Raw genomic sequence first — 12218 nt, forward strand, 5'->3', positions numbered from 1 at the left:
TTGCCGTTTTTCTTTACTGTCCTCACCATTTGTGTGTCAGCAGGTGGTGGTGTTTTCCTCGGACGGCCGGTTCAGCCCCTGTTGCTCAGTACACCAGTGCCTTCGTTCTTCTTCAGGACATTCCAAATGGTGGTACCGACTTCTCCTAAAGTTTTTGAAATGCCCCCCTCAGGTTCAGAATGGCCTGCTTTTCTCCCACAGACAGCCCTCTGGTCTTCACGCTGGTCTGCCCTTCTTAACTACAACTGCGGTCGTCACAGGTGGAGGCCAAAGCTTAAACTGTGAGGGGATATGCAGGGCAACTTCAACAGTCAACCTTCTGTGACACCCCTGCGGACCGAGAGACACCTGTCAGCATGTCACGGTCCAGGACTTGTGCTCACTTGAACATCTGGGTGGTCCGATACAAAATGTGCGCTCTGCTATCTTGTTTAACTCTTTCAGGGGGGATGTTGACTTTTGTTAAAATTCAGGGGTACAGGATGTTAATTGGCTGTTACTTGTGACCAATCCTGCCATTATGTTTTAGTTCAACTCTCTTTGCTAGAAGGAATGTTAGCCTTGTTGATCTGACCTCGACTCCCTGCATGTGCACCAATACAATACAATACAATAGAGCCCAAAATCACAGAAGAAGTGCCGCAATGGGCTTTAACAGGCCCTGCCTCTGGACAGCCCCCCAGCCTTGACTCTCTAAGACGACAAGAAAAAACTCCCAAAAAACCCTTGTAGGGAAAAAATTGAAGAAACGTCAGGAAAGGCAGTTCAAAGAGAGACCCCTTTACCAGGTAGGTTGGGCATACAGTAGGGGTCAAAAACAAGGGGGGTTAATACAATACAATATACAGAGCAGAACCCAAGGAATGCTCAATACAGTATAAAAATATTACAAGTGCGGAGCAGAATTTAACAGTAGATGATATCCCATAATAGGATTTAGATTTGTTTAGAGTCCTGGAGACCTCGGCCATCAAGCTGCCTCCCCTATTGGCCATTCCACAGCTGAGACAGCGCTGGGCCAGCCAATCCGATGAAAGGACCCCTCTACCCGATGGTTCCTGCGATCCTCCATCAGAGAGGACTTTAAATTAGGCAGGCAAAACAACTTGGCAGGTGGGCCGTGGCACCAAGTGCCACATTTGAGTACCAAGAAGAGAAACAGAATAAGTGAGAGTTAGTATCTAATTCTAACTATCATGTTACTTATGTTTTAGTGCTAATGACTAACTGTACAGACTGCATCTATGTTGTTAATCAGCAGCTCTAGTCAGGGTGTGCTAAACTGAAATGGTGAGATTTGAAAGCTGAGACCGAAGGGGCATCTCTTAAATAGTGAAGAGTAAACCACCTCGAAAATGGCATCGACATCTGACGAGTGACCAAAGCGCATGTGCAAAGCAAATTTCTCCGCGTACGATGTTTTTTGTGTTATCGCTGAATCGGACTCTTGAGTGGCTGGACTCCGATTTTGATGCAAATGATCTGGAGCCAGAAATCGAAAACAAATGTGAGGTACCAGCATCAGCTGATTGTGGTGCTGAACACATTCGTGTAGCTGATGTCCCACAGCAACGTTTGCCTGGGAGGACCACCACTTCCGATGACAAGACGTACAAACCAATGTCACACTGCGACAGCCAGCCCGGTGCCCTCCCACTGCTGCCAGGGACGCCAAACGGATGATGACAGGAGGCATAGTATGCAGCAGCAGACGTTTCAGGTTCATTTATGGGTGAAGCCAATAACTTTGTGTGTTTTTAAGAAAACTCGAGTTTTTTGGGAAAAAATATTCAGCCCTCAAAGAGTTCACATATCAAGATGGAAATCCCAGGGAGCAAAAGCCACAAACTCTGGTCTCTCTTCTCATCTTTGTCTTTTGATTTCATCCACAAATGTCTTCAGTGCACAGCAAAAACAACTTCATTGGCCTTGCTGTTCATGACTTTTGGAGGGGAGCTGTAACTTGAATTTGCTAGAAACTTTGTAGAAACAACAACACGGGCAAGTTTATTACTTATTTAATTTCTACAGAACAGTGCCATCTGCTGGAAGATGAAGGACACTGTCACACTTCCCCTTAAAAGAAACTAGGGGGCCGTGCCTCCTGCTCGCTTCGCTTGCACACTCCCCTCCCGGGGCGCGCTACGTGCCAGCCACTTCGCGTCTCTGCCGCTCGCGTTGTGATTTTGAATGCAAGCTAAGGAGATGCGGTTGGATCAGCTGCTGGCTTGCCGCATGTTCTGCATGTCCCGCTGTTCATCAATCACTGCCTTGTCTCGTAGGACAAAGTGTCTCCAAGAAAATCACGTATCGTCTCCTTCCAAGCCTTCCTTTTATTATAAGAGAGATATTCCATCCAAAAATTATTTATTTATTAATTTTTTTATTACTTAGCCCATGTAGTTTACAAAAGAGGCTGAGAATTTTCAATCTCCTGTTTTCACTGAGAAAAGACGTAACACAAGATTCAAACTGAACAGGACCGACTCTGGACAAGGGCAAAGGGGACTGAGGCCTTTAAGCGAAACCTAAAAACTCATCTTTTTAGAAAGTCATTTTGTTAAAGTATTTTATAGATTCTTCTGGTTTTTTTATTATTCTATTTTTACTCTGTAGCACTTTGGGATTGCTAAAATATAAAGTGCAATATAAATAAAATTTATTATTATTATTATTACTGCGGTGGGTTGGCACCCTGCCTGGGATTGGTTCCTGCCTTGTGCCCTGTGTTTGCTGGGATTGGCTCCAGCAGACCCCCGTGACCCTGTGTTCGGATTCAGCGGGTTGGAAAATGGATGGATAGATGGATTATTATTATTATTAAATGATCATCGAGAAACAAGAAGGCAGGATTCTTGCCCACAGAAAGGTGGGGAAGGGGGTGGAGCTTCAATTCAACCGCACAGCATTGTGGGGAATGTACCTTCTCTGCTTACCGTTTATGCTCAGTTTCCCAGAAGTAAACATTAAAAGTATTTTAACAAAAAAGTGCATGTACTTCACATGTTCTGAGATTATTGATCTGGACATTCAGAAAGCATTTGATGAGGTGCCACATAAGAGGGTGGGCATCAAACTAAAAGAAAGGGGAGTTCAGGGTGTGGTGTGTAGATGGGGGCAGAATTGGCTCAGACACCAGAAGAGGAGGGTGATGATGTGAGGACCCTCATCAAGAATTGAGGGGCATTAAGAGTGGTGACCAGCAGGGGGCAGTGTGGGGCCGCTGCTATTTTTAATACATAGAAATGATTTAGATCATCAGCAGCCATGGACACTGTGAGAAGGACTTTAAAGTCACAGTGCTTATGGGCAACTTCAGAACACCGCAAGAGAGAAAAGAATGGGAAGTTATACTCATTATACTCATTAAGTTGTACTCGTCCAAAAATTTAACACGTTACAACATGGTGTAAATAGAGATGATGATTTTATAACCAGATATAGGGGAGGCTAAAAGACAGTTGGAGAGGAATATAGCAGATAAGGCGAAAGAAGATCCTCCGAGATTCTTTCAGTATTTTAGTAGTAAAAGAACAGACAAGGAGGAGGTCAAGCGCATCAGGAACAGTAAAGGGGAATGAAAAGATACAGACAGTGAAATAGCAGATGCCCTAAACTTACATTTTTCTGAGGTCTTCACAAGTCAGGAAGTGGATAACCTCAGAGCAGTAACAGGGACTACTAAGGAGGTACTGAGGGATTGTAGAGAGAGAAGAGCTGATGAGATTAAATAAGATGAAATCAAACAAATCACCAGGACCAGATCGTATTTATCACAGAGTTCTTAAGGAGTCTAGCGAGTACAGTTTGAAACCCTTGACACATAGTTTTAGGAAGTCACTGAGCACTGGAGAGATTCTGAAGGACTGGAAAATGGCAAATATCATCCCATTATATAAAAAGGATGACTGGGCAGATCCAAGCAACTACAGGCCAGTAAGCTTAACATGCATCACAGGAACATTAATGGAAGGAATTATTAAGGAGAAGATTGAGCAACACCTGGCAAGGACAGGAATTTTTAGGAACAGTCAGCGTGGGATCAGAAGAGGGAGGTCGTGTTTTACTAACAGTCTGGAATTCTATGAGGAGGCAAGAAAAGGATACGACCAGAGAGGAGAAGATGAGATTATTGATGTGGACTTTCAGAAAGGTGCCCCATGAGAGGGTGGGCATCAAACTAAAAGAAGTGGCAGTTCAGGGTGTGGTGGGTGCAGAATTGGCACAGACACAGGAAGCAGAGGGTGACGGTGTGAGGAACCTCGTCAGAATTGGCCGATGTTAAGTGTGGTGACCAGCAGGGGGCAGTTTGGGGGCCACTGCTATTTTTAATAAATATAAATGATTTAGATAGGAATATAAGGAACAAGCTGGTTAAGTTTGCCGATGATACCAAGATAGGTGGATCAGTAAATAATTTGGAATCCGTTATATCATCACAGAAGGACTTGGACAGCAACAACAACAACATGTATTTCTAGAGCACATTTTCATACAAACAATGGAGCTCAAAGTGCTTTACATGATGAAAAAAGACAAAATAAATGATTAAAATTAGAGAACACTAATTAACATAGAATAAAAGTAAGGTCCAATGGTCAGGGAGGACAGAAGAAACAAAAAAAAAACTCCAGACGGCTGGAGAAAAAAATAAAATCTGCAGGGGGCCACGAGACCACTCAGCCCCCCTAACATAAATGACCTCAGTCAGTCCTCATGGTATTCAGGGCTCACATGGAAGAACTTGATGATGACGGCCATGTGGACTTCTGGCCTTTAATCCATCAATGTAGGAACATCACGGTGCTTTGATCAGGTGGTGGGGATGCAGATCAGCATTACAGAAAACCGGAGAAGGAACTGAAGAGAAAGTAGGAGTTAGTACGGATTATGAAGCCACTAGGAATCCATCCATCCACCCATTATCCAACCCGCTATATCTGAACACAGGGTCACGGGGGTCTGCTGGAGCTAATCTCAGTCAATACAGGGCAGGGCGCCAGCCCACCGCAGGCCACTAGGAATAATAATGATAATTAATTGAATATACAGACCAGTAAACTAAGATGAAGCTCTGAGAAAGCCATGTTACAGTAATGAGTTTTCAGCAGTGTTCTGAAGTGCTCCACCATATTAGCCTGGTGAATTTCTATCGGTCAGCTCTTCCAGATTTTAGGTGCCTAACAGCAGAAGGCCATCCATCTCACCACTTCTTTTAAGTTTAGCTCTTGGAATTCTAAGCAAACCCTCATTTGAAGATCTGAGGTTACGATTTGGAGTGTAAGGCGTAAGACATTCCGAAATATAAGATGGAGCAGATTATTGAAGGCTTTGTAAACCATCAGCAGTATTTTAAAGTCAATTCTAAATGGCACCGGTAACCAGTGTAGTGACATCAGAACTGGGGTGATGTGCTCGGATTTTCTTTTCCGAGTTAAGATTCTAGCAGCTGCATTCTGCACTCGTTGTAATCGATTGATGTCTTTTTTTGGGTGGTCCTGAGAGGAAAGCGTTACAGTGATCTAGTCAACTGAAAACAAAAGCATCAACTCATTTCTCATCATCTTTCAATGATATAAGGGGTCTAATTTTTGTTATATTTCTTAAGTAAAAAAATGCTGTCCTAGTAATCTGATTAATATGGGATTTAAAATTCAGGTCAGAGTCAATAGTTACCCCTAAATTCTTTACCTCCATCTTGATTTTTAATCCCAATGCAGCAAGTTTATTTCTAATAACCTCATTATATCCATTATTGCCAATCACTAAAATTTCTGTTTTCTCCTTATTTAGTTTGAGAAAATTACTACTCATCCATTCAGAAACATAAGACAGACATTGTGTCAGTGAATCAAGAGAGTCGGGGTCATCAGGCGCTATTGATAAATACAGCTGTGTGTCGTCAGCAGAGCTGTGGTAGCTCACGTTATGTCCCGAGATAATCTGACCTAATGGAAGCATGGAGATCGAAAAGAGCAGCGGACCCTGGATAGAGCCTTGTAGACCACCATATTGAACATCATGTGTCTTTGAAGTATAATTACCACAACTAACAAAGAATTTTCTACCTACCAGGTAGGACTCAAACCAATTTAAGACGCTGCCAGAGAGGCCCACCCACTGAATTTGTCAATTTCTAAGAATATTGTGATAAATGGTATCAAATGCTGTGGTGGATTGGCACCCTGCCCGGGATTGGTTCCTGCCTTGTGCCCTGTGTTGGCTGGGATTGGCTCCAGCAGACCCCCGTGACCCTGTGTTTGGATTCAACGGGTTGGAAAATGGATGGATGGATGGTATCAAATGTGGCACTCAGATCTAAGAGGATGAGAACAGATAAATGGCCTCTGTCTGCATTTACCCACAAGTCATTGACTACTTTAACGAGTGCAGTTTCTGACCGGCTTGGGCAGATTAGTGGCAGATGAAATTTAATGTCAGTGAATGTAAAGAATTACACATAGGAAGTAAACATGTGAGGTCTGAATACACAATGGGGGTCTGAAAATCGAGAGTCCACCTTATGAGAAGGATTTAGGACTCATAGTGGACTATCAGACAGACAGTGTTCGGAAGTCATTAAGAAGGCTAACAGAATGTCAGGTTATATAGCGCCTTGATGTGTGGAGTACAAGTCACAGGAGGTTCTGCTCAAGCTTTATAACACACTGGTGAGGCCTCATCTGGAGTCCTCTGGTCAGTTTATGACTCCATAAAGACACAGCAGCACTGGAGAAAGTCCAGAGAAGAGTGACGAGGCTGATTGAGGGCTACAGGGGGTGAGTTATGAAGATTAAAAGAGTTGAGCCTTTACAGTGATGAAGAGGAGACCTGACTGAAGTGTTTAAAATGAGGAAGGGAATTAGTGCAGTGGATCAGACGGTGACTTTAAAATGAGTTCATCAAGAACATGAGGACACAGTTGGAAACTTGTGAAGTGGAAATTTACACAAACATTAGGAAGTTTTTCTTCACACAAAGAACGATAGACACTTGGAATAATAGACCAAGTAGTGTGGTGGACAGGAGGACTTTAGGGACTTTCAAAACTCGACTTGATGTTTTTTTGGAAGAAATAAGTGGACAGGACTGGCGAGCTTTGTTGAGCTGAATGGCCTTTTCTCGTCCCGATTGTTCTAATGTTCTAATAAGTCTCATGTTAAATAGTGGTTAGTATACGCCTGACATCAGTTCAAGTGGCTCTCGTTGAAGTGTGGCTGTTCCTGTAGGGTTATTCTGATTTCCTCTTGGTTACAATTGTACTCCAAAAGCCGTGCTCCATGCTTTTCCACTTTTCAAGACTCAATGGGAGAAGAATGAAGGTGAGTGTTCATCATTACAGTGCGGCTGCAGAGCCATGAGAGTTTGTTTAGCATTTCCTTTGTAGATCCTTTGTGTGTTTTTATAAATATCAGGTATGTTCTTACTCATTATTTCATGTTATTTACTTTCTCATATACAAAGTATCGGGAAAGTATTATCAAGTCAAGTCAAGTTGGGGAGCATGCACCTACTACACGACGAAACAACTTGGGATCCCGATTGGTAACCCCCCAGGCAGACACGGCCTCTGGAAATGACCCTCTATCTGTCACAGCCAGGTGTTACGTGGGCGACCCCTTGGCCTGGTCCAACCACTTGGGTCCCCAACAATGAGGATCCTACAAGCCAGATCACCCTCGGGGAAACGTGCCACATGGCCGTAGTGCCGTAACTGACGCTCCTTCACAATGCAGGTAATGTGCCTCATTTGGGACTCCATGACCAGCACAAAGTCAAACCAACGGTACCCAAGGATTTTCCGGAGAGACACAGTGATGAAGGAGCTCGGCCTTTGTCTCAGGTCAATGGATAGCGTCCATGTCTCGCAACCATATAGCAAGACAGGAAGCACCAGGACCCTAAAGACTTGGACCTTCATCCTTTTTCAGAGATATCAGGAGTACCACAGACCACTTTCCAGTAACCTCATGACCCCCCATGCTCTCCCAATCCATCTACTGACTTCATAGGAAAAATCACCATTTGTTGCAATTTTCCTGTGATGCACGTTAAGCTTACTGTCCTCTAGTTGTTTGGATCTGCCCTGTCACCCTTTTTATATAATGGGATGATATTTGCCATTTTCCAGTCTATCGGAATCTCTCCAGTGCACAGTGACTTCCTAAAAATATGTGTTAAGGGTTTATATCTATACTTGTTAGCCTCCTTAAAACTCGAGGGTAAATATTATCTGGTCCTGGTGATTTGTTTGATTTCAGCTTATTTAATCTCAGCAGCTCTTCTCCCTCTACAATTTCCAAATCCCTCAGTACCTCCTTAGTAGTCCCTGTTACTGCTCTGAGATTATCCACTTGCTCAGTTGTAAACACCTCAGAAAAATGTAAGTTTAGGGCATCTGCTATTTCACTGTCTGTGTCTTTTAATTCCCCTTTACTATTTCTGATGCACTTGACCTCCTCCTTGTCTGTTCTTTTACTTCTAAAATAATGAAAGAATCTCTTAGGGTCGTCTTTCGCCTTATCTGCTATATTCCTCTCCAACTGTCTTTTAGCCTCCCTGATATCCTTCTTAATGGTTCCCCTCATGTTCTCATACGCGCTGCGATTCACTTTGCAGTCATTAGTCTTATACGCCTTATAAAGAAATTTTTTCCTTTGCAATTTCTTTTTTAAATCTTTATTAATCCACCATGGAGTTTTTTTTAGTTTCCTATTAATTCCAAATTTAGGTATGTCTCTGTCCTGCATTTCATGTAAAACATTTTTAAACCTGTTCCACTGCTCCTCGACCGTCTCCACACTTAAAAGCTTATTCCAGTGTATCCTACTTAGACATTGTCGCATCTGCTCAAAATTAGCTCTACCAAAGTTCCAAAGAAGACATGCAGGTGATGGGGGTAACAGAACAAGATGACGAGGACAGGAAGATATGGAGAAAGATGATCCGCTGAGGTGAGTCCTAACAGGAACAGCCAAAAGAAGAAGGTTTTCCATAGTGAACATCAGTATCAGAATCACATTTATTGGCTACGTCTGCTGACATACAATGAACCCTTCCCCGTTTTTTGATGACTGTTCATGTATAGTTGTATGACAGTTGTATGTAAGTACAAATCTGAAATAAATACTAGGGTAATCGAGAGTCCGCCTTACGAGAAGGATTTAGGAGTCATAGTGGACTCTAAGCTATCGACTGTCAGACAGTGTTCAGAAGCCATTAAGAAGGCTAACAGAATGTCAGGTTATATAGCGCCTTGATGTGTGGAGTACAAGTCCCAGGAGGTTCTGCTCACACTTTATAACACACTGGTGAGGACTCCTCATCTGGAGTCCTGTGTGAAGTTTTGGTCTGCAGGTTTAGGTCTGAAAACACAATGGGAGGTCTGAACATCGAGAGTCCACCTTATGAGAAGGATTTAGGAGTCGCAGTGAACTCTAAGCTATCAACTTCCAGACAGTATTCAGAGGCCATTAAGAAGGCTAACAGAATTTCAGGTTATATAGCACCTTGATGTGTGGAGTACAAGTCCCAGGAGGGTCTGCTCACTGTGTGCAGTTTTGATCTCCAGCTTTAAGTTTGAATACAAAATGGGAGATCTAAAAATCGAAAGTCCATCTTATGAAAAGGATTTAGGAGTCACAGAGGTGGGCGGCACGGTGGTGCAGTGGGTAGCGCTGCTGCCTCGCAGTTAGGAGACCTGGATTCGCTTCCCGGGTCCACCTTGCGTGGAGTTTGCATGTTCTCCCCGTGTCTGCGTGGGTTTCCTCCGGGCGCTCCGGTTTCCTCCCACAGTCCAAAGACATGCAGGTTAGGTGGATTGGTGATTCTAAATTAGCCCTAGTGTGTGCTTGGTGTGTGGGTGTGTTTGTGTGTGTCCTGCAGTGGGTTGGCACCCTGCCCGGGATTGGTTCCCTGCCTTGTGCCCTGTGTTGGCTGGGATTGGCTCCAGCAGACCCCCGTGACCCTGTGTTTGGATTTAGCGGGTTGGAAAATGGATGGATGGATGGAGTCACAAAGGTCTCGGCTCTATCAACTGCCAGGCAGTGTTCAGAAGCCATTAAGAAGGCTAACAGAATGTCAGGTTATATAGCGCCTTGATGTGTGGAGTACAAGTCCCAGGAGGGTCTGCTCAAGCTTTATAACACACTGGTGAAGCCTCATCTGGAGTCCTGTGGTCAGTTTATGACTCCATAAAGACACAGCAGCACATGAGAGAGTCCAGAGAAGAGCGACGAGGCTGATTGAGGGCTACAGGGGGTGAGTTATGAAGATTAAAAGAGCTGAACCTTTACAGTTTAAGCAAAAGAAGATTAAGAGATGACATGATTGAAGTGTTTAAAATAATGAAAGGAATTAGTACAGTGGATCGAGACTGTTATTTTAAAATGAGTTCATCAAGAACATGGGGACACAGTTGGAAACTTGTTAAGGATAAATTTCAAACGAACATTAGGGGGTTTTTCTTTACACAAAGAATGATAGACACTTGGAATAAGAGACCAAGTAGTGTGGTAGACAGTAAGAGTTTAGGGACTTTCAAAACTCGACTTGATACTTTTTTGGAAGAAAGAAGTGGATAGGACTGGCGAGCTTTGTTGGGCTGAATGGCCTGTTCTCATCCAGAGTGTTCTAATGTTCTAATGTCCTCTCTCACCACATCCATAAACCTTCTCCTATAACTTCCTCTTCTCTTCTTGCCAGGCAGCTCTATCCTTAGTACCCTTCTCCCAATATACCCCTCATCTCTGCTCTGCACAGGTCCAAACCAACACAATCTCGCCTCTCTGACTTTGTCTCCCAACCGTCCCACCTGAGCTGACCCTCTAATGTCCTCATTTCTAATCCTGTCCATCCTCGTCACACCCAATGCAAATCTTAACATCTTTAACTCTGCCACCTCCAGCTCTGTCTCCTGTGCCACCGTCTCCAGCCCATATCACACAGCTGGTCTCACTGCCATCCTGCAGACCTTTCCTTTCACTCTTGCTGGTAGCCGGCTGTCAAAAATCACTCCTGACACTCTTCTCCACCCACTCCACCCTGCCTTTACTCTCTTTTTCACTTCTCTTCCACAATCCCCATTGCTCTGTACTGTTGATCCCAAGTATTTAAACTCCTCCACCTTCGCCAACTCTACTCCCTGCATCCTCACCATTCCACTGACCTTCCTCACATTCACACACATATGTATTCTGTATTGTTCCTACTGACCTTCATTCCTCTCCTCTCATATCTCCACCTCTCCAGGGTCTACTCAACCTGCTCCCTACTCTCACTACAGATCACAATGTCATCAGCAAACATCACAGTCCATTGGGACTCCTGTCTAATCTCGTCTTTCAACCTGTCCATCACCATTACAAATAAGAAAGGGCTCAGAGCCGATCCCTGATGTCGCTACGGAAAACATTAATTAACCCTGAAAAACTGACGCTGCAAGGTCGTCTCAAGGCTTTGCGCTGCGCCGCCAGCTTTTTCACGTGCAGCATTACGGTGAGATCCAGCCTGTCTTGGCGGTGGTCGTAGTGACGCAACACGTACGGACGTCATGGACGTCCACCGCTCATCTGTCTTTACATTGCTACATACCAGCCAATACGCGCAAAGAACTGATGTAAATGACGTCTATTCAGTCCAATCATAATTTCATCATTGTGTAGCTGGCCCAATAGAACTTTCCAGGGGGCGGGGCTTGTATCGAGTTTTCTGAACTGTTGCAGCATTTGAGAACGGCGAGTTGAAGAGGTAAGATGCATGGGGTACAGTGCTCATGTTGTATGGTGGGAAACCAGCAGGTTTGCCCTTTTATTATATTTGGTCGCAGTTACTGGAAGGCGTCTCGCTTTGGGGCCATGAGCTGCTTATTTGGAGAAGAGTAGCCTTTTGTACCTGACTCGACTGGAGGTGGCTGTTTGTGGTGCAGCAACAAAATGGCCGGCTCGCTTTTACCCAGAGCGGCGGTTAAAGGTGCCAGTCTTTGTATGAGTTTGGCTTCTCGATGCACGCGTGTTTGAGTGGCGCTTTACAGTAAGGAAAAGCTGTTTAGAAAAAGGGAGGGCGCGGAATTAAGAAATCTTATGGAAGATAGTAGTGTTTCGTGTGTGCTTAAAATTCGATAACAATTTAGAAGATACTGCAGTGTTTAAAAAAAAAAAAAAAACAAAGCATTGAAACCGAAATGATCGACGGCGGGTGGACTGGCTTTGACTGCATGA

The 12218-nt window shown here is 44.0% G+C and overlaps 1 protein-coding gene across 3 annotated transcripts in view; it reads left to right on the forward strand.

The window, feature by feature from the left end:
* The first annotated feature begins 11615 nt into the window (after nt 1-11615).
* Nucleotides 11616-12218, forward strand: part of kansl2 (KAT8 regulatory NSL complex subunit 2) — a 46053-nt gene continuing 45450 nt past the window's right edge. For 2 of the 3 annotated variants that reach the window (XM_028798613.2, XM_051925076.1), the window contains exon 1: nt 11755-11970. In XM_028798613.2, the coding sequence (XP_028654446.2) occupies nt 11934-11970 (37 nt within the window). In that variant the 5' untranslated portion in view covers nt 11755-11933. The other variant, XM_051925075.1, reaches the window with a different exon arrangement.

Source organism: Erpetoichthys calabaricus, chromosome 3, assembly GCF_900747795.2.
Source record: "Erpetoichthys calabaricus chromosome 3, fErpCal1.3, whole genome shotgun sequence".
Lineage (NCBI taxonomy): Eukaryota > Metazoa > Chordata > Cladistia > Polypteriformes > Polypteridae > Erpetoichthys > Erpetoichthys calabaricus.